This window comes from Dama dama, chromosome 14, assembly GCF_033118175.1.
Source record: "Dama dama isolate Ldn47 chromosome 14, ASM3311817v1, whole genome shotgun sequence".
In the NCBI taxonomy this organism is placed as follows: Eukaryota; Metazoa; Chordata; class Mammalia; order Artiodactyla; family Cervidae; genus Dama; species Dama dama.
The window spans coordinates 4,773,569-4,796,660 of record NC_083694.1 but is presented as its reverse complement, the minus strand read 5'-3'; the positions used below and the strand labels follow the sequence as shown (position 1 = coordinate 4,796,660).

Here is a 23,092-nt window from a genome sequence, read left to right as displayed (position 1 = left end):
ATTTTAGTTTTCATGATTGGAAAGGTTAGACAGGCATCAGAATAACCTGTAAGAGAGGAGGTTGTTACGAAGGTAATCATGATGAGAATGGTTGAAATATTGGTATGAGAATGAGAAGACAAACAGCAGAAGCACACTAGTTATGACAGCTGACAGGTCAGTAGCCCTGCTCTTTCGTGTGTCTGGAGTTAAGTGACTGAGAGGATACTCCTGCTCTGGTACTGCAAGGAGATGCTCTGGCATCCTTGGGGGAACAATGAATTGACAGGCTTGCTAAGAAGTTGATTTTCAGTTGATAACATCCTCTCTGAAATTTAGAAAAATGAATGGAACGCTGGCAAGAAGTCTGGTCAGGAGCAATGCCGCACAGATGTGTTAGAGAAAGTTGTCAAAGTACATTTGTTCAAAGAGTGTTAATAGGTAGGCAAGAGAAGGGATGAAGATAATGGTTTGGGGAAATGTCTAATTAAGGGTCAGGAAAAAATTGAACATCAGGAAGCTGACAGAGTAAACTGTAATAGAACCAAATTATGCAATGGCAAGTTGCAGTGGTCAAGCTTAAATGCCGACTCTATCAAAACAGATCCAGATAGTCATCTTATTACTGGCATTTAGTAATAACATCGAACATCCAACTTTCATTTGCCTAATTTCATCTGATATTCAGGGCAGTCCAGTAAGGGCAGGGCTGCTTATCACTAGCTTCCTTTTAAAGATCAAGAAACTGAGGCTTGGGAACTAAATGACTTGCTAGAGGTCACGTAGGTATTGAGGTCTGTATGCAGTAAATTTCTTATCCACTCTCCTCTGAAAATTATTAGACGGTTATACCTAGCGTATAACCAAGAGACTCCGATCTTAAATTACAATTTAAAATTAAGCCAGTCTGGAGGAAGAAAATTATAATAAACGTTGAATGACACTTTCTGGTGCCCTTGCCAATAAATAGCACAAAGAATTGCAGTTTTTATTCACATATCAGCTTTTGTAAGTAGCTCCAGATGTTTATCATTTAGGATCTCTCTACCAATATCACATCAAAATTTTAAAAATATATGAGAATCACGCCTGGGGATCAGACATTATTCTTTTTCTGGGAGGGCAGCGGGAGGCTGAGCTGTTTTTACTAGGCAGGAGGGCTGTTCAATGCGTGCAGAAACTCCCGCGCCTAGCGGAGCATGCAACTGCGCTCAGCACGAGCAGGTTTCGGATAAGCGTCTGGGCATTAGCGCTCGCAGCCCTGCGGGACCCAGAGCGCTGAGCACATGCTGAGACCTGGCGGCACGGAGCGGGCACGTCACGCCACAGGACCCAGTGGACAGATCACATAGTGCCATTCCGTCAAGCAGCCTGCGATGCTGGTGGCCCCAGCACGGGAGCAGCGAGCGAAGACCTTCAGGACCAAGAGAGGTGCCCCAAAGCGAGCGAGAAGCAGGCAAGGTCGTCCCACCTTCTCACTTTTGACTGCTTCCTTTGCATCGTGGCACAGAGGCCATCCCGGCCCCAGACGCGTCCCTACCTCCGTGATCCCATTCCCAGCTCACCGAGGACCCCCGGCGCGAGGAGAGTCAAGAAAACCCAGATGGGGCCCGCGGCGCCCATGCCGCGGCTGCAGCCCTAGCGACGGGATGCGTTCTGAGACCCGCGAGCCTCCGGCAGCTCCGGGAAGACGCGGCTAGAGAAGCTGGCAGCTGCAGGCAGGGGAAGGTGGGCCCTTAAGTAGCATCTGGCACCACGTGCAGGCCGGGCGCACACCTGCCGGCCGCTGGGGGCGGGGCCGCGCAGTGAGGGGCCGGGGCCGGCGGGCGGAGAAACTCTGATTCACTGTTTGGCTCAGATTCCAGTCTTCCTTGCAGTCGCTTTCCAACTTTTCGGACCGCGCAGCCCAGGGCATCTACTTTTGCCGCTGGGGATCTGAAGCAAAATAGCACTACCCTGACCAACCTACGGCGCTCTCCTGTCCTGTCCTATTCTATCATCTCCTCTCCTCCCGCGTCCAACCCTTCCTCCCTCCGCTCCCCTCCTTTCCCCTCCCTTCCCCTCCTCTCCCTCTTCCCCTTTCCCCTTCCCCCACTTTCTCTCTCTTGAAAATTCTGGGTTGGATTCGCTAAATTCATTTCAAGAGTTATTCATGTTTCCAACCTTCCTTTTGAAAACCGTTTACTTACAAAGGAAACTAAGGAATAGCAACCACCTCTGATGTCCTTTTCTTTTTATTTTGCAATAACTGATACAGAAAAGTTGCAAAAATAATACAAAGGATCCCCACGCATCCATCACCCCGATTCTCCAAATGTTAACATTTTACTATATTTTCTTCTTCATTCTCCGACTCTCCCTCTTTCTAGATAAATAACTATGATATAGTTATATAGAGATTTAGATATATACACATATAGGTTTATAAGTGTATATGATTACAATTATATAATTTTTTTTACTTTGGAACTCTTTGAGATAAGTTACAGGCATGATGCCCCTCTTCTAAATACTTCAATATGTATTTCCTAAAAGTGAGAATATAGTCTTACATAATTTCGTACAATGAGCAAAAACAGGAAATTAATGTATTACCTAAGGGACAGACAGTACAGATTTCTCCAATCATCTAATATTCGTTATTATGGCAAAAAAAAGTGGGGAAAAGCAAGTGCCAACTCATGCACAAATGAACACACACCCACTTTTTTTTCTGGCGCTGAGTCATTCTAGGATCATGCATTGCATTTGATTTTTTTTTTTCTCATTTATTCTGATAAAGTTCGTCAGTCTTTTTGTTTTCCTGACCTTGAAATTTTTGAAAGTACACAGCAATTATTTTTGTTTAGTGACTTTTAAATTAGTTGCCTACTGCAAGTAGCAAGTTACCCTTAACTTATTAATTTAAAGCAAGAATAAACGCACAGTGTCTCACACAACTGCTGTGTGTCAGGAATTTGAGAGCACATAAGCAAAGTGGTCCTGGCTTGGGAGCTTTGACGAGGTTGCAGTCCAGACATTGGCCAGAACTGCAGTCATCTGAAAGCTGGACTGAGGCTGGAGGATCTAAGTCTAAGATGACTCATTCACATGGCTGTAGTTTGGAGGCCAGATATCCTTACTAGGAGGACCGCGCCCTAGGACTATTTGAGTGTCCTTGTGATATGCCAACTGTCTTCTTACAGAACAAGAGAAAAAAGCAGAAGTCACAATGTCATTTAAAATTTAGTCTCAGAACTCATACTATATTATTTCCATAGTGTCCTGTTGGATACTTGTGATGGTTAATTTTATGGGTCAGCTTGACTGGGCTGTGAGATGCACAGATATATGGTCAAAAATTATTCTGAGAGTTTCTGTATGGGTGTTTTCAGATGATATTAACTTTTTCGGTAACATATATTTATTTTAATTATTTCCAGTTTTGTTGATATATATTATTGTATTACTTTAAGGTGTACATCATAATGATTTAATATATATACATACTGAAAAATGATTAGAATGGTAAGTTTAGTCAACATCCATCACCTCAGATAGTTGCAAAGTTTTCTTGTAATAATTTATAAGATCTATTCTCTCAGCAACTTTCAAATATGCAATACAGTATTGTTGGCTATAGTCATCCTGCTGTGCATTATATACCCAGAACTTATTTATCTTATAACTGGAAGGTTGTGTCTTCTGACCACCTTCACTCATTTTCCCCACTTCCCACCTGCCCCCTTCTCTGGCAACCACCAATCTGTTCTGCAATTATGAGCTCGTTCTTTTTAGATTTCACATGTAAATAAGATCATACAGTATTTGTCGTCCCCTGTTTGACTTGTTTCACCTAGTATAATGCTTTCGAAGTTCATTCATATTATAAAAAATGGAAAGATTCATTCTTTTTATGGTTGAATATATATATATATATATATATATATATATATATATGGCACATTTTTATTTTCCCCTTCTGATGTATACACAGAAGTGGAACTGCTGGATAATATAGCAGTTCTGTATTTTATTTTTTTGAGGAACTACTCTTTTTCCATAGTAGCTGCATCAATTTATATGAGTCCTTTTTATACACATCCTATCCAACTCTTGTTATCCCTTATCATGCTAGCCATTCTAACAGGTGTGAAGTGATACCTCATTTTGGTTTTGGTTTGCATTTCCTTGATGATTGATCATGCTGAGCATCTTTTTATGTGTGATACACAGAAGCTTTTTAGTTTGATGTAGCAATAGTTTATTTTTTGCATATGTTGTCTTTACTTTGAGTGTCAAATCAAAGAAAAAATTGTCAAGACCAATGTTAAGGAGCTTACCCCCTCGTGTTCTTCTAGGTATTTAATGTTTCAGGTCTTACATTCAACTCTTCAATGCATTTTGAGTTGATTTTTGTGTATGGTGTGAGATGGTTCAGTTTCTTTCTTTTGCATATGGCTGTAGAGTTTTACTAGCACCATTTACTGAAGAGACCATCCTCTATTCATTGTTTATTCTTGGCTCCTTTGTTGTAAAATAATTAATCTTATATATATGGGTTTATTTTTGAGTGCTCTATTCTTTTCCATTAATCTGTGTATCTGTTTTTATGCAAATACCATACTCTTGATTTTTATAGTTTTGTGATATAGTTTACATGAGATAATATAAAATATATGTGTTGGTGTCTGCTCCTTGTTCCTGACACAAAGCTCCTAAAATCCTTGATATTTTCTAGGTGTTTACTAGGAGGATCTCTTGTTCTAATATTTGTCTTTGATTCTACCCTGACACAGCTCATAAAACCCTAGTAAATTTTCATGATAGGAGCACTAGGAACATCTTTTGTCCTTTTGAGGTGACCCTTGCAGGGCTTCTGGATGGAGACTTGTCACTAGAAAGATCAAGCCATCATTAGAAGCTTGCAGGTTTTGCCCCCTCCCTTTCCCATCCTCCAGAGAGGGGAGAGGCCAGACAAGGCATTAATAACTGACCACCCCTACATGAGGAAATCTCCATAAAATCCCAATGGTGCAGCCACAGAGAGCTCCCTGGCTGATGACGACATTCACATCAGGAGGGTGACATACCCCCAGTCCATTTGGACAGAAGTTCCTACACTTGGATCCCTCCTAGAGCTTGCCCGAGGTATATCTTCATCTGGTTGTTCATCTGTAACCTTTGTTATGGTGGTGAGGTGAGTGTGTACTCAGTCATGTCTGACTCTTTGTGATCCCACAGGCTGTAGCCCACGAGGCTCCTCTGTCCATGGAATTTTCCAGGCTAGAGCTAGTGGAGTGGGTTGCCATTTCCTTCTCCAGGGGATCTTCCCAACCCAGGGATTGAGCATGCTTTTCTTAGCATCTCCTTCAATGGCAGGCAGATTCTTTACCACTGAGCCACCTGGGAAGTTCATCCTTTATTATATCCTTTAATAAACTGATAAATGTGAGTCAGTATGGCCCTGAGTTTTGTGAGCTGCTCTAGCAAATGGATCAGACTCAAAGAGGAAGTTTTTGTAACCTCCAATCTATAGCCAATTGGTCATGGCCACAGGACATAAACTGGGTTTCTGAATGGCAACTGAGTTGGGATGAGAGTAGTCTTGTAAGGCTGAGCCCTTAATCTGTGGGTTGTGATGCAATGTCTGGGTATAGAGTGTTATAATTGTAGTGTAGGACACTCAGGTGATGTTGCAGAGAATTGCGTGGTGTGGGTAAGGTCCTCCATGCATTTGGTCCCCAGATGTCTAAGAAGGAGTGTTCTACTAAAGGTAAAGGAGACACACAGGGAAGAAATACACAGTGGGGAACCATTGGGATTTTCCCCACATAGAAATAAAAGCTGAGTTTTTTTTTTTTTTTCTTTATGGTTTGAAATTAGGAAGTGTGATGCCTCCAGTTTTGTTTTTCTTTCCCAAGACCACTTTGGCTATTAGATTATCTTGTGGCTTCACACAAATTTTAGGAATTTTTTTTTTCTGTTTATGTTGAAACTACCATTGAAATTTTAATTGGGATTGCGTTGAATCTGTGAATCATTTGGGATAATATGGGTATTGTAACAATATGAAGTCTTTCAATTCATGAGCATAGGCTATCTTTCCATTTATGTATGTCTTTTGTCGTTGCCTTCTCCAGTGGACCATGTTTTGTCAGAACTCTCCACCATGACCTGTCCATCTTGGGTAGCCCTACATGGCATGGCTCATAGTTTCATTGAGTTAGATAAGGCTGTGGTCCATGTGATCAGTTCGATTACCTTTCTGTGATTGTGGTTTTCATTCTGTCTGCCCTCTGAGGGATAAGGATAGAGGCTTATGGAAGATTCCTGATGGGGGAGACTGACTGTGGGGGAAACTGGGTCTTATTCTGATGGGTGGAGCCATGCTTAGTAAATCTTTAATCCAATTTTCTGTTGATGAGCAGGGCTGTGTTCACTCCCTGTTGTTTGACCTGAGATTAAACTATGGGGGAGGTAATGAAGAAAATGGCAAGCTCCTTCAAAAGGTCCCGTGCATGCACTGCTCCACTCACTGTCCCTGACCCCATAGCAGGCCACCGCCGACCCATGCCTCTGCCAGAGACTCCTGGACACTCACAGGCAAGTCTGGGTCAGTCTCTTGTGGGGTCAGATTAGGGTTTTTTCTAGTAGTCATGTATGGATGTGAGAGTTGGGCTATAAAGAAAGCTGAGTGCTGAAGAATCTATGCTTTTGAACTATGGTGTTGGAAAAGACTCTTGAGAGTCCCTTGGACTACAAGGAGATCCAACCTGTCCATCCTAAAGGAAATTAGTCCTGAATATTCATCAGAAGGATTGATGCTGAGGCTAAAACTCCAATACTTTGCCCACCTGATGAAAAGGACTGACTCTGCAAAAGACCCTGATGCTGGGAAAGATTGAGGGCAGGAGGAGAAGGGGACAACACAGGATGAGATGGTTGGATGGCATCACTGACTGGATGAATATGAGTTTAAGCAAGCTCCGGGAGTTGGTGATTGACAGGGAGGCCTGGCTTGTTGCAGTCCATGGGGTCACAAAGAGTCAGACAGGAATGAGTGACTAAACTGAACTGATGTCTTTGGTAGGTATTTTTCATATTATTTCATTCTATTTTATTTTTATTGAAGTATAGTTGATTTACAATATTGTATCAGTTTCAGATATATGGCATAACTATTCAATATTTTTATAGATTATATTCCATTTAAGCTTATTACAAAATAATGGCTACATTTTCCTGTGCTGCATAACATATCCTTGTAGGTTATTTATTTTTGTACATGATAGTTTGTGTCTCTTAATCCTATACCCCTATTTTGACCATTACCTTACCTTCTTCCCACTGGTAACCATTAGTTTTTTCTGTATGAGTTTGTTTTTATTTCTGTTGCATACATTTGTTTCATGTTTTAGATCCCACATATAAATGATAACATTGAACAATTGTGTTTCTCTGTCTGACTTCCTTCACCCTCTAGGTCTAGCCACATTGCTGCAAATGGAAGAATTTCATTCTTTTTATGATTGAATAATATTTCATGTATACATGTGTGTGTGTGTGTATGCCATATCTTCTTTGTCCATTCATCTGTTTATTCATAGAAAATCAGTTGATTGGAAATCCATATGCTTTCTACAAAAAATGCATCATAAAGATAAAGACAGGTTAAAAGTAAATGATTGAAAAGTTATAACATGCAAACAGTAAGCACAAGAAAACTGGCATGTCTAAGCTAATATCAGACAAAGATTTCAAGCCAAGGAATTTTACAAAAGCATAAGAGGGACAGCATATAACATTAAAAGAAACAATCACCAGGAAAACAAACATCCTAAATGTACATACATTTAATGAAAAATCACAAAATTTAAAGAGGCAAAAACAAAGAACACAACACCAAACAACTGCTAAAATACCTGACTGCAATGAATCTTTTTTTTTTCCAGCACACATGTATCACTTGCCAAGGTAAACCACATGGTGTTCCACAAAGTAGGTCTCAAAAAAGTCAAATATTTGATCCTTTATGAAATATATTCTCTGGTCATAGTGAAATTAAATTGGAAATCAATAAACATTAGATACTTTGAAAATCCCAAAATGTTTAAATACTTATAAAAGATACTTCTAAATAACCCATCTCCTTAAGAAAAAAATCCCAAGAGGAATTAAAATTTTTTGAAACTGAATGATATTAAAAACACAGTACAACCAATACAGCATACTAACACATATATATGGAATTTAGAAAGATGGTAATGATAACCCCATATGCAAAACAGAAAAAGAGATGTACAGAACAGACTTTTGTCTGTTCTTCTGTACAGATGTACAGAACAGACTTTTGTCTGTTCTTCTGTACAGATGTACAGAACAGACTTTTGGACTCTGTGGGAGAAGGCGAGGGTGGGATGTTTCGAGAGAACAGCATCGAAACATGTATATTATCTAGGGTGAAACAGATCACCAGCCCAGGTTGGATGCATGAGACAAGCGCTCGGGCCTGGTGCACTGGGAAGACCCAGAGGGATCAGGTAGAGAGGGAGGTGGGAAGGGGGATCGGGATGGGGAATACATGTAAATCCATGACTGATTCATGTCAATGTATGACAAAAACCACTACAATATTGTAAAGTAATTAGCCTCCAACTAATAAAAATAAACGGAAAAAAAAAGAAATAGAAAAAAAAAAAAAAAACACAGTACACAAAAACTGCTGGGATGGAACTAGAGAAGCATAGAGGTAGAAATGTACAGCATTAAAAGTTTGAAATGGCACCCAGGACTGATGCTAAAACCGAAACTCCAATACTTTGGCCACCTAATGCAAAGAGCTGACTCACTTGAAAAGACTCTGATTCTGGGAAAGATTGAGGGTGGGAGGAGAAGGGGACGACAGAGGATGAGATGGTTGGATGGCATCACCAACTCAATGGACATGAGTTTGGGTAAACTCCAGCAGTTGGTGATGGACAGGGAGGCCTGGTGTGCTGTAGTTCATTGGGTCACAAAGAGCCGGACATTACTGAGTGACTGAACAGAACTGAACTGAACCTGCTGATGGATATTTCCACATCATAACTCTTGTAAATACTGCTGCTATTAACATTGGAGTGCATGTGTCTTTTTGTTTACTTCAGATAGGTACTCAACAGGGGAATTGCAGGATCATATGATAATTCTATTTTTACAATTTTGAGGTATCTATGTATTATTTTCCACACTGGATGCTCTAATTTATAATCTCAACTATGTACTGTGGTTCCCTTTTGTCCACATCATTGTCAACTTTTGTTATTTGCAGACTTTTTGATGATATCCATGAGTATGAAGTGATTTCTCCCTGTGGTTTTGATGTGCACTTCTCTGATGATTGCTGGCGGTGAGCCACTTATCATGGGCTTGTTGGCCATTTGTCTATCTTCTTTGGAAAAAATGTCTTTTCGGGTTATCTGCCCATTTTGGGGTTCCTTCTTTTTGATATTGTGTTGTGCAAGCTGTTTATATATTTTGGATATTAAACTCTTACCAGTCATATCAGTTGCAAATATTTTATCCCATTTATTTGACTGTCCTCTCATTTTGTTGATGGTTCCTTTTACTGTTGAGAAGTTTTTTAACTTTAATTTGGTCCCACCTGCTTATTTTTGCTTTTGTTTATTTTGCCTTAAGAGTCAGATGGAAGAAAAATATTGCTACTATTCATGTCAAAGAGTATTTGACATATGATTTCTTCTAGTATTATGGTTACATTTGGGTCTTTAATTCATTTTTAGTTTATTTTGCATATGGATACAAGAAATGTTCTGCTCTCATTGTTTTATAGATGGCTGTCTGATTTTCCCAGCATACTTATTGAAAGGAATGTCTTTCCGCCATTGTATATTCTTGTTTCTTTGTTGTAGATTAATTGACTATATGTTTGTAGGTTTGAACATTCTTTGGCTTTGCCTTTCCTTGGGATTGGAATGAAAACTGACCTTTTCCAATCCTGTGGCCACTGCTGAGTTTTCCAAATATTCTGGCATATTAAGTGCAGCACTTTCACAGAACCATCTTTTGGGATTTGAAAAAGCTCAGCTGGCATTCCATCACCTCCACTAGCTTTTCTCATAGTGATGTTTCCTAAGGCTCACTTGACTTCACACTCTATGATGTCTGGCTCTAGGTGAGTGATCACATGATCATGGTTAGCTGGGTCATTAAGATCTTTTTTGTGTAGTTCTTCTGTGTATTCTTGCCACCTCTTCTTAATATCTTCTGCTTCTGTTAGGTTTATATCCTTTCTGTCCTTTACTGTGGCCATCTTTGCATGAAATGTTCCCATGGTATCTCTAATTTTCTTGAAGAGATCTCTAGGTTCTTCCTATTCTATTGTTTTCCTCTATTTCTTTGTATTAATCACTTAGAGAAGCTCTCTTATCTCTCCTTGCTATTCTTTGGGACTCTGCATTCAGATGAGTATATCTTTCCTTTTCTCCCTTGCTTTTAACTTTTTTTCTTTTCTCAGCTATTTGTAAGGCCTCCTCAGATAACCATTTTGGCTTTTTGCATTTCTTTTTCTTGGGAATGGTTTTGGTCATAGTCTCCTGTACACTGCTACAAACCTCCATCCATAGTTCTTCAGGCACTCTGTCTATCAGATCTAGTCCCTTGAATCTATTTGTCACTTCCACTGTATAATCATAAGGGATTTGATTTAGGTCATACCTGAATGGTCTAGTGGGTTTTCCTACTTTCTTCAATTTAAGTCTGAATTTTGCAATAAGGGGTTCATGATCTGAGCCACAGTCAGCCCCTGGTCTTGATTTTGCTGACTGTTTAGAGTTTGTTCATCTTAGCTGCAGAGAATATTATCAATCTGATTTCAGTGTTGACCATCTGGTGATGTCCATGCATAGAGTCTCGTGTCGTTGGAAGAGGGTGTTTGCTATAATCAGTTGTTCTCTTGGCAAAACTCTGTTAGCCTTTGCCCTGCTTCATTCTGTTTTTTTTTTTTTTTTTTTTTTTTTTTGTATAATGAACACACTGTTTATTTTGCTGATTTCTACATATACTTTCTTTTTTTTTTTTTATTTTTTTATTTTTATTATTATTATTTTTTTTTCCCAGTGGGTTTTGTCATACATTGATATGCTTCATTCTGTACTCCAAGGCCAAATTTGCCTTTTACTCTGGTTATCTCTTGACTTCCTACTTTTGCATTTCAGTCCCCTATGATGAAAGTCACATCCTTTTCTTTCATGTTAGTTCTAGAAGGTCATGTAGGTCTTAATAGAATTGTTCAACTTCAGCTTCTTCAGCATTAGTATTTGGGGCATAGACTTGGATTACTGTGATACTGAATGTTTTGCCTTGTGTTCCAGACTCTGTATTCTGTTCCACTGACCTATGTGTCCATTTCAGTGTAAAACAGTGCAATTTTGACCACTGTAGCTCTTTAGTATAGTTTGAATTCAGGGAATTGATACCTCCAGTTTTGTTCTTTTTTCTCAACTTGGCAATTCAGGGTGACTCCATATACTTTTTAAAGATTTTTTTTTCAATTCTGTGAAAAGTATCATGGGTATTTTGATAGGGATTGCATTCAATCTTTAGATTACTTTGATAGTATGAACATTTTAACAATATTAAATTCTTTAATCAAAGAACATGGAACATCCTTCCACCTCTTTGCATCATTTTCAGATTTCTTCATTAATGTTTTATATTTCTTAGAGTATGAATCTTTCTCCTCCTTGGTTGAGTTTATTCCTAGGTATTTTATTCTTTTTGACACAATTGTAAATGGGGTTATTTCCTTACTTTTTCTGGTAGCTCATTATTAGTATATAGACAAGTAACAAGTTTCTATATATAAACACTATCTTCTACATCTTAACCAAATTAATTTATTAGTGCTAGTAGTTTTGGTAGAGATGCTAGAGCATTCTGTATAAAGTATCATGCCATATGCAAAGCAAACAGTGTCAGCTTTACTTTTTCCCCTTCCAATTTGGATGCCTTTTAATTTTCTCTTGTCTGATTACTATAGCTAGGACTTCATATACTATGTTAAAAAGTAACAAAAGTCGGCATCTTTTTCTTGTCTCTGGTTTTAGAAGAAAGGCTTTCAATTTCATCACTGAGTATGATGCTAGTCGTGGGTTTGCCATAAATTGCCTTTATTACTCTTAGAACATATGCCAACTTATACAAGATATACACCTCTATATCAGCTTTGATAAGACTTTTTATCATGAAGAGATGTTAAATTTTGTCAAATGCTTTTTCCGCATCTATTGAGATGATCATGTGATTTTTATTCTTTCTTCTGTTAATGTGATGTATCATACTGACTGATTTGCAAATATTGAAGCATCCTTGCATCTCTGAAATAAATTCCACTTGATCATTGCATATGATCATTTTTTATATATTGTTAAATTTGGTTTGCTAATATTTTGCTAAGATTTTTGCATCCATATTCATCAAACATATTGCCTGTAATTTTCTTTTTGTGGTATCTTTGTCTGGTTTTGGTATCAGGATCATAGTGTCCTCATAGAATGAACTTAGGAGTCCTCTGAAATTTTTTGGAATAGGAGTGTAGATATTTATATCTTTGAGAGAATTTCCCTGCAACTCTGTCTGATTCTGGACTTTTATTTGCTGGAAATTTTTTTTAATTAAAAATTCAATTTTACCATTAGTGATTGGCATGTTCACATCATCTGTTTCTTTCTGTTTCAATTTTTAAAGGCTGTATATTTCCAGAAATTTTTCAGCTTCTTCTAGGTTGTCCAGTTTGTTGGCAATACTATAATAACTGTTTGTAGTATTATTCTCTTATGATATCCACAAGACCAGGAGCTGACAAATTCAGATTTAAATTGAAGAAAGTAGGGGAAACCACTAGACCATTCAGGCATGACCTAAAGCAAATCCCTTACGATTATACAGTGGAAGTGACAGAGAGATTCAAGGGATCTGATAGACAGTGCCTGAAGAACTATGGATGGAGGTTCATGATATTATACAGGAGGCAGTGATTAAGACCATCTGCAAGAAAAAGAAATGAAAAAAGTCAAAATGGTTGTCTGAGGAGGTCTTACAAATAGCTAAGAAAAGAAAAGAAGTGAAAGGCAAAAAAAGAAAAGGAAAGATATACCAATGTGAATGTAGAGTTCCAAAGAAAAGCAAAAACAGATAAGAAAACCTTCCTCAATGATCAATGCAAAGAAATAGAGGAAAACAATACAAGGGGGAGGAACTAAGATCTCTTCAAGGAAATTAGAGATGCCAAGGGAACATTTCATGCAAAGATGGGCTCAATAAAGGACAGAAATGGTATGGACCTAACAGAAGAGGTGGCGAGAAGACACAGAAAAACTATACAAAAAAGATCTAAATGAACCAGGTAACCATGACGGTGGGATTACTCACCTAGAGCCATTCATCGTGGAATGCAAAGTCAAGTGGGTCTTAGGAAGCATCACGATGAACAAAGCTAGTGGAGGTGATGGAATTCCAGTTGAGCTATTTCTAATCCTAAAAGATAGTGCCATGAAAGTGCTGTACTCAACACGTCAGCAAATTTGGAAAACTCAGCAGTGGCCACAGGACTGGAAAGGTCAGTTTTCATTCCAATCCCAAAGAAAGGCAATGTCAAAGAATGTTCAACCTATGGCACAATTGCACTCATCTCACACACTAGCAAAGTAATGCACAAAATTCTCCAAGCAAGGCTTCAACAGTACATGAACCATGAACTTTCAAATGTTCAAACTGGATTTAGAAAAGGCACAGGGACCAGGGATCAAATTGCCAACATCCTCTGGATCATAGAAAAAACAAAAGAATACCAGAAAAGCATCTACTTCTTCTTCACTGATTACACCAAAGCCTTTCACTGTGTGGATCACAATAAACTGTGGAAAATTCTTAAAGAGATGGGAATCCCAGACCACCTTGCCTGTCTCCTGAGAAATCTGTATGTAGGCCAAAAAGCAACAGTTAGAACAAGACATGGAACAGACTGTTTCCAATTTGAGAAAGGAGTACATCGAGGCTGTATATTGTCACCCCGCTTATTCAACTTATATGAAGAATACATCATGCTGGATGAAGCACAAGCTGGAATCAAGATTGCAGGGAGAAATATCAATAACCTTAGATACACAGATGATACCACCCTTATGGCAGAAAAGAAGAGGAAGTGAAGAGCCTCTTGATGAAACTGAAAGATGAGAGTGAAAAGGCTGGCTTAAAATTCAGCATTCAAAAAACTAAGATTATGGCATCTGGTCCCATCACTTCATGGCAAATAGATGGGTAAACAATAGAAACAGTGAGAGACTTTATTTTCTTGGGCTCCAAAATCACTGAAGATGGTGACTATAGCCATGAAATTAAAAGATGCTTGTTCCTTGGAAGAAAAGCTATGACTAGCATATTATTATAAAATATGAACAGCTCATTTATAAAAGCTATAAACAGCATATTTAAAGGCAGATATTCCTTTCCCAAGAGAGGTTCATCTTGTCAAAACTATGGTTTTTCCAGTAGTCCTGTGTGGATGTGAGAGTTGGACTATAAATGAGGTGGCTGAAACTGGAGCCTATTATACAGATTGAAGTAAGTCAGAAAGAAAAAATCCCATACAACATATTAATGCATATGTATGGAATTTAGAAAGATGGTAATGGTGACCCTATATGCAAAACAGCAAAAAAGACAGATGTAAAGAACAGACGTCTGGACTCTATGGGAGAAGACGAGGGTGGGATGATTTGAAAGAATAGCATTGAAACATGAATATTACCACATGTGAAATTGATGACCAGTCCAAGTTCAATGCATGAAACAGGGCACTCAAAGTCAATGCACTGGGACAACACAGAGGGATGGGATATGGAGGGATTTCAGGATGGGGGGACACATGTATACCCATGGCAGATTCATGTCAGTGTATGGCAAAAACCACCAAAATTGTTGTAAAGTAATTAGCCTCCAATTAAAATCAAAAAGTATTAAAAAAAAAAAAAAGAAAGAAAGAAAGCTGAGCACTGAAGAATTGATGCTTTTGAACTGTGGTGTTGGAGAAGACTCTTGAGAACCCCTTGGACTGCAAGGAGATCCAACAAGTCCATCCTATAGGAAACCAGTCCTGAATATTCATTGGAAGGACTGATGCTGAAGCTCCAATAACTTGGCCACCTGATGCAAAGAACTAACTCATTGGAAAAGACCCTGATACTGGGAAAGATTGAAGGCAGGAGGAGAAGGGAACAACAGAGGATGAGATGGTTGGATGGCATCACCGACTAGATGGAAATAATTTTGAGCAAACTCTGGGAGTTGGTAATGGGCAGGGAAGCCTGGCATACTGCAGTCCATGGGATTGCAAAGAGTCAGACAGGACTGAGTGACTGAACTGAACTGATAACCTTATCCTTTAAGCTTTTAACAGTTTAAGAGTGATCATGTACTAAAGCTCTATATTTTTACACCCTTCTACCCACAATTTTATGTTTTTCATATCACAATTCACACATTTTCTACCTTGTATATCCATTAAAAAATTATTGTAGTTATAGTTACTTTCACTACTTTTATCTTCTAACCTTCATACTAGATTTACAAGTGATTTATTGACCACCATTACAACATTGGCTTCCCTCGTAACTCAGCTGGTAAAGAATCTGCCTGCAATGCAGGAGACCCAGGTTTAGTTCCTGGATCAGGAAGATACCCTGGAGAAGGGATAGGCTACCCACTGTAGTATTCTTGGACTTCCTTGGTGGCTCAGATAGTGAAGAATCTGCCTGTAGTGTGGGAGACCTAGGTTTAATCCTGGGTTGGAAAGATCTCCTGAGTAGGGCATGGCAGCCCACTCCTGTATTCTTGCCTGGAGAATCCCCGTGGACAGAGAACTCCCATGGACAGAGGAGACAGGCAGGCTATAGTCCATGAGGTCACAAAGAGACATATGTGACTGAATGACTAAGCACAGCACAGTACATCACATTAGAGTATTCTTAATTTTACTAAGACCATGGCATCTGGTCCCATCACTTCATGGCAAATAGATGGGAAACAATGGAAACAGTGACAGTCTTCATTGTTTTGGGATCCAAAATCACTGAAGATGGTGAATGCAGCCATGAAATTAAAAGATGCTTGCTCCTTGGAAGAAAAGTTATGACCAACCTAGACAGCTTATTGAAAAATTGAGACATAAACTTTGTCAACAAAGATCCATCTAGTCAAAGCTATGGTTTTTCCAGTACTCATATATGGATGTAAGAGTTGGGCTATAAAGAAAGCTGAGAGCCAAAGAACTGATGCTTTTGAACCGTAGTGTTGGAGAAGCTCTTGAGAGTCCCTTAGACAGCAAAGAGATCAAGCCAGTCCAGCCTAAAGGAAATCAGTCCTGAATATTCTTTGGAAGGATTGATGCTGAAGCTGAAACTCCAATACTTTGGGAACCTGATGCGAAGAACTGACTCATTGGAAAAGACCTTGATACTGGGAAGGATTGAAGGCAGGAGGAGAAGGGGATGACAGAGGATGAGATGATTGGATGACATCACCAACTGGATGGACATGAGTTTGAGTAAGCTCTAGGAGCTGGTGAAGGACAAGGAAACCTGGCTTGCTGCAGTCCATGGGATTGCAAAGTGTCTGACATGACTGAGTGACTGAATTGATTCTGATTCTAACTGAATTAACTATATATTTATTAATATCTTTTCCAGTGAGACTAATACTTTTATATGTTTTTCTGTTCCTAATTGGCTCCTTTATCGCTTTTAACTGTTTAACTGTTAAGTCCCGTTAACAATTCTTATTATGCTGGTCTTATGATTACAAATTCCTTTCCCTTTTTCTTGTCTGGAAAACTTTTCATTTTTCCTTGAATTTTCAAGGACAACTTTGCTGGACACAATATTCTTGATCAGCAGCTGAATATATCATGCTACTGCCTTCTGACCTGCAAGGTTTCTGCTGAAAAATCTGCTGCTGGGCTTATGAGGGTTCTCTTATACATAATGCATTGCTTTTCTCTTTCTGATTTTGAGTCTTTAACTTTTGATGATTCAGTTATGATGTATTTTGGTTTAGGTCTCTTTGAATTAATCTAATTGGAGCTCTCTAGGATCCCAGGACCTGGAGGTCTGTTTCCTTCCCCAGGTTAGGGAAGTTTTTAGCTATCATTTGTTTGAATAAGCTTTCTGTCCTTTTCTTAAACTTTTTCCTTTCTGGGACCCCTATGATGTGAGTATTGATTCACTTGATGGTATTCCATAAGTTCCTTTTTTTTTTTTTTTCATTCTTTTCCATTCTTTTTTCTCATTACCCATTGCTTTAGTTCACTGATCCTTTCTTCTTAATTTAGTCTGATGTTGAACCACTCTGTTGAATTTTTTAGTTCAGTTATTGTATTCTTCAGCTCTGTGATTTTTATTTTGTCCTTTCATATGTTATTTTTGTTGAGATTCTCAGTTTGTATATGCATTGTTCCTCTGATCTCAGTAAGCATCTTTAGGAGTGTTATGTTGAATTCTTTTTCAGATAAATCATTTGTTTCCATTCCATTCAGGTCTTTTTCTGGAGTTGTATCTTATTCTTTTGTTTATAACAGATTGTTGTTGCTTAATTTTCCCTTTCTCTGTTGATGCATGTGCATTAGAAAAAACAGGTACGTCTTCCAGTCTTGACAGAGTGGTCTTATGAAGGAGATAAATCTCATTGTTTACCCCAGTCCTAGCTCTTGGTTATTTCTGAAAACTTTTCGCCCAAGCCATTTCTTTGTTCTCAGAGGCTTCCAGTAGATGTGAGTGTGTCAAGAGCTGTCAGGGTCGCAAACAAAAGGATCTCAATCAGCACCCAGAAGCGTGCTGATTGGAAGCTGGACCTTGAGGAAGCAGCTGTTACAGTATGTATGGAAACCTCTTTCAAGGGAAGCCTGGAATCTGGGTATTTCTCTCAGCTCCCTTTGTACTGAGCCCTGGGGAGATAGCTGGTTCAAAATTGTTTCTTTGTTTGCTGTAGTATGGTGGCAATGTGAACACAAGCCCTACTTTCAACCAGAACCAGATGATAAAGGGCTCCTGCTTGGCAACCACAAAAGCCAGAGTGCCAGACACATGTTCAAACTCATTCCAGGTAGACACTAGTGACCTGGAAGAGTCTGCATGCTCATGGAGATGATACTTGCTAACCTCCCTGATCTCCAGAAGGATCATAGTCTGTCCCTAGATGTCTACTAAACTGGAAGCCTGGCACTTGGGCAGCACCTTTTAAAGTAGACGAACAGGCTCTTTTTAGGGTGAGATTAAGAGGTGGGCATTTCTGTCTGCTCCCTATGCACTGAGCCTGGTTGGGTGGGGTAGGAGAAGCTATAGTCCCATGGAACTTTGAGCTCAAATGGTGCTGGCCACAAGAACCAGGCTATCCAAGGGATTCATATCCCTGAACGGTGGCTGCAAAAGCCAAGATGCCAGATGTATACACAAGCTCGTTCCTTGGTGATACTAGCATCCTGCGGCTGGGCCAGAGAAAGAACATGAAGATAATGCCTGCAAATGTCTCTGGTCTCTGGAGAGGATTGCAGTCTACCTCTAGGTATGTGTTGAAATAGAAACTTGACTTTCAGGTTACATCTTTTAACATATGGAAATAGGCCTCTTTCAGAGAAAGATAGGGAGATGGGCATTTGGACATGTCCATGGGAAAAGGGGAGTTCAAGAGCCTCCTATGTAACCATCTTGGACTGGAATCCCTGAGATTAACATGTAATATCAGTAGACTGATAAAGTATATTGCCCTGCCTAATGTGGGTGAGACTTATCTGATCAGTTAAAGGCCTGAATAGAAGGAAAGGCTGACCATTACTTGAGTAAGGGAGAATTCCTCCTGTCTGGCTGCTCTCAGACTGGGTCATTGGATTTTTTTCTTGCCTTTCAGACTGGAACTGAAAAGTCAGCTCTTCCTGAGGCTCAAGCCTGCTGGTCTTTGGACTGGAGTTACACCATTGCCTCTCCTGGTCTCTAGCTTGCCAACTCATCTTGTAGATCTTGGGACTTGTCAGCCTTCATAACTGTGTATAATTCTTTATTATAAATCCGTGTTTCTGCCTCTGTCCCTCTTTCTGTCTGTCTTTGTGTCCGTGTCTCTCTATGTATCTGAGTCTGTCTGTCTCTATATCTCTTCTTCTATGGAGAACCTTGACTAATACAGACATACAGTTCAGCCCTTTTCAGTGTGAGAGGGCCTGTACATGGATGGGAATAACAGAAGGCAGAGAGCATTCAGGACCATACTGGAGGCTGCCTCAATTTGGTTTTGCTTGATATTTCTTCATCACATTAGATTCAAATTATGTGGTTTTGTCAGGAACATCACAAAAGGGATCCTTTTCAGTGCGTTATATCAGGAGGCACATATTATCTATTTGCCCTGTTCCTAATGGTGTTAATTTTGATCACTCAAAGTGGTGTCTGCCCAGCTATTTTAATAGTGTAAAATTAACATTTTATTTTTGTAGTTAATAAACATTTTGTGAGGAGATTCTTTAAAACTATGTAAATATCTTATTTTACATCAAATTTCCACCTATTAATTTTATCATTTAGTATTTTTATGATTCTTAGCTGAATCAATTATTACCATGATGGCTGAGAAACTATATTTTTTTCTCATTCAGTTATAACTTCTGTATTTATTAAGTTGGCATACTACCAAAGAAAAATTTTCCTTTCTCTCCTATTTGTTCCTTCATCTATTTCAACATGGACTTGATATCTATACCAATATAGACTTCATTTATTTAATGGGTCATAATATATTGCTATCATTATTTATTGTGATTGCCCTTGATTTGACCAGTGGAAGCCCTTAAAATAGCCCCTGTGTCATTTTGAATGGTTTCTCCCATTTTTTTTGAGCATTTCTCTTCTGGCAGAGTAAGATGTCCCAGACTCACCTTATATTTGTCCAGATTCAACACTAGAACTTGCCATTTATCCAAAGTGTTCTGGTTCCTTTAGGAGAGAATGGTGTGTTCATTTCCACTGTAGTAGCATTGCTTCCAAATGTTCAGAAATCAGAGCTGGGAAATATATGTATGTATATCTATACCCATACCTATTTAAATCTATTTCCATCTATATTTATTTCTAAGTCATAAATTCATATCAATTCTTCAAATTTTGTTCTAATACCTTAGGTGTTATTTTAACATTCCCTCTTTCCCTTGTAACTCTCTTTCCAGCAGTGTGATGCCAAGTTCCCATTATCCATAATCTATTAATATATTTACTCAGTCCTAGAATACACAGAACGATGTTTTAGAATTTCTTTTTTTTTTTTTTTCATTTATTTTTATTAGTTGGAGGCTAATTACTTTACAATATTGTAGTGGTTTTTGTCATACATTGACATGAATCAGCCATGGATTTACATGTATTCCCCATCCTGATCCCCCCTCCCACCCCCCTCTCCACCCGATCCCTCTGGATCTTCCCAGTGCACCAGGCCCGAGCACTTGTCTCATGCATCCAACCTGGGCTGGTGATCTGTTTCACCCTAGATAATATATATGTTTCAATGCTGTTTTAGAATTTCTAGTCCTATACTCTAGTGGAAATCAAACCTACTAGTTTAAAATGTTTTTGTTTTGCTTTTAACCTGAAAACATAAAAATAACATTGCTCTGTTCAAATGTTCCTTAGATTAATCACCCCCACCCTGCAGTGTGGGCATATTATACTATTAAATCTGTTTGTTTTTCTTTGTATTCCATTTTAGTTTTTTCCACATTTTTTTATTTTCTAATTTTTTTATCAGTAAGCATTAACATAGTTCCAAATATCAAAACTATATAAAAAGATGTGATCAGAAACATGCTCCTTTTGCCCACCACTTCTATTCTGTCCCTTTCCTTTATACTCCATTTCTACCTGCTTCTTATAGGTACCCAATTTCAGTAGTTTCTGGCTTACTTATCTTCTTAATTTTTCCCAAATGAACAAACCATGTATGTTGTCTTATTTCTCTTTATTACATAAGAAGAAAGCACAGTATATGCATTTCCCCCCATATAACAGATAATTCTGGAATTCACTACGTATAAGTCCAGAGACATTCCTCATTCTTTTTACAGTTTATAGCACCTCATTATGTAAATAACCACTTCAAATCCCAAAAGATGACACTGTTAAAGTGCTGCACTCAGTATGCTAGCAAATTTGGAAAACTCAGCAACAGGACTGGAAAATCTGTTTTCGTTCCAATCCCAAAAGAAAGGCAATGCCAAAGAACGTTCCAACTACTTTACATTTCACATGCTAGCAAGGTAATGCTCAAAATCCTTCAAGCTAGGCTTCAACAGTACTTGAACCAAGAACTTCAGATGTACAAGCTGGATTTAGAAAAGGCAGAAGAACCAGATATCAAATGGCCAGCATCCCTTGGATCATCGAAAAAGCAAGGGAATAAAAAAAAATCTACTATGCTGCTTCATTGACTACAGAAAAACCTTTGACTGTATATATCACAACAAACTGAAAAATTCTTAAAGAAATGGGAATACAAGACCATCTTACCTACCTCTTGAGAAACTTGTATGCCGGTCAAAAAGCAACAGTTAGAACCAGACTTGGGACAATAGACTGGTTCAAAAGAGAAGTATGACAAGCCTGTATATTGTCATCCTGCTTATTTATCTTGTATTCAGAGTGCATCATATGAGATGTCAGGCTGACTGAATCACAAGCTGGAGTCAAGATGGATAGGAGAAAGAGCAACAGCCTCAGATATGCAGATGACACCACTCTAATGGAAGAAAGAGAGGAGGAACTAAAGAGCCTCTTGATGAGGGTGAAAGAGGAGAGTGAAAAAGCTGGCTTAAAACTCAATGTTAAAACTCTAAGATCATGGAGTCCCATCCCTTCATGGCAAATAGATGTGGGAAATGTGGAAACTCTGGCAGATTTTATTTTCTTGGGCTCCAGAATCTCTGCAGACAGTGACTGCAGCCACAAAATTAAAGGACCCTCCTTGGAAGAAAAGCTATAACAAACCTAGAAAAGCTATAACAAACATAGACAACATGTTGAAAAGCAGAGACATCATTTTGCTGACAAAGTCTGTATAGGCAAAGATACTGTTTTTCCAGTAGTCTTATATGGATGTGAGAGTTGGACAATAAAGAAGGCTGAGCACCGAAGAATTGATGCTTTCAAACTGTGGTACTGGAGAAGACTCTTGAGAATACTTTGGACAGCAAGAAGATCAAACCAGTAAATTCTAAAGGAAATCAACCATGAATATTCATTGGAAGGACTGATGTTGAAGCTGAAGCTTCAATACTTTGGCCACCTGATACAAAGAGCCAACTCACTGGGAAAACCCCCATGGTGGGAAAGATTGAGGGCAGGGGGAGAAGGGTGCAACAGAGATAAGATGGTTGAATGGCATCACTGACTAAATGAACATGAGTTTGAGCAAACTCTGAGAGATTGTGAAGGACAGGGAAGACTGGTGTGCTACAGTCCATGGGGTTGCAAGGAGTCAGACACAACTTAGTGACTGAAAACAACAACAATGTAAATAACCATAGTTTACTTATTATTTTCCTATATGAGGGGCATTTATGTTATAGTGTTTTGTAATTCTGTATAATGCTGTAAAAAATAACTTTGTACATGTTTATATTTCTACTTTTGGAAGTTTATCTTCAGTGCAATTTCCTATACGTGGGATTCTTAGTTTAAAAAGTAAACATATATGTAATTTTGTTAGATATTGCCAAATTCTCTAAGAGTTGTATCAATTTACATTTCTACCTCAGATGCATGAGAGCACTCAATTTCCCCACAGTCTCATTAAGCAAATTTGTGTTGTCATCATAGTTTTTAATTTTATCCAATCTAGTAGGTGAGAAATTATATTTCAGTGTACTCTAAATTTGCATTTCTCTTATTGTGAGTGAGCAAGAACATATTTTTATAGGCTTAATAGCCATCTTAATTTTTGATTCTTTTGTGAATTCTCTGTTCATATTTTCCTTCCCTTTTCTATCATTTTTTGCAGATATTTATCCTAGTTAGTCAGTTATCTTTTGACTTTATTTTTTTGA

At 38.6% G+C, this 23,092-nt stretch overlaps 1 protein-coding gene and 1 long non-coding RNA gene across 4 annotated transcripts in view; one reads left to right on the top strand and one right to left on the bottom strand.

The window, feature by feature from the left end:
• The window catches only part of CR2 (complement C3d receptor 2), a 46,379-nt gene extending 44,669 nt beyond the window's left edge, over positions 1-1,710 (bottom strand). The window contains exon 1 of one of the 3 annotated variants that reach the window (XM_061159980.1): positions 1,545-1,710. In XM_061159980.1, coding sequence (XP_061015963.1) covers positions 1,545-1,602 — 58 coding nt within the window. In that variant the 5' untranslated portion in view covers positions 1,603-1,710. The remainder of the gene's footprint in view (positions 1-1,544) is intronic. The other 2 variants (XM_061159982.1, XM_061159983.1) reach the window with 2 other exon arrangements.
• The window catches only part of LOC133068983 (uncharacterized), a 56,933-nt gene continuing 35,384 nt past the window's right edge, over positions 1,544-23,092 (top strand). Inside the window, exon 1 of the long non-coding RNA XR_009695741.1 lies at positions 1,544-1,707. This is a non-coding gene — a long non-coding RNA (uncharacterized LOC133068983). The remainder of the gene's footprint in view (positions 1,708-23,092) is intronic.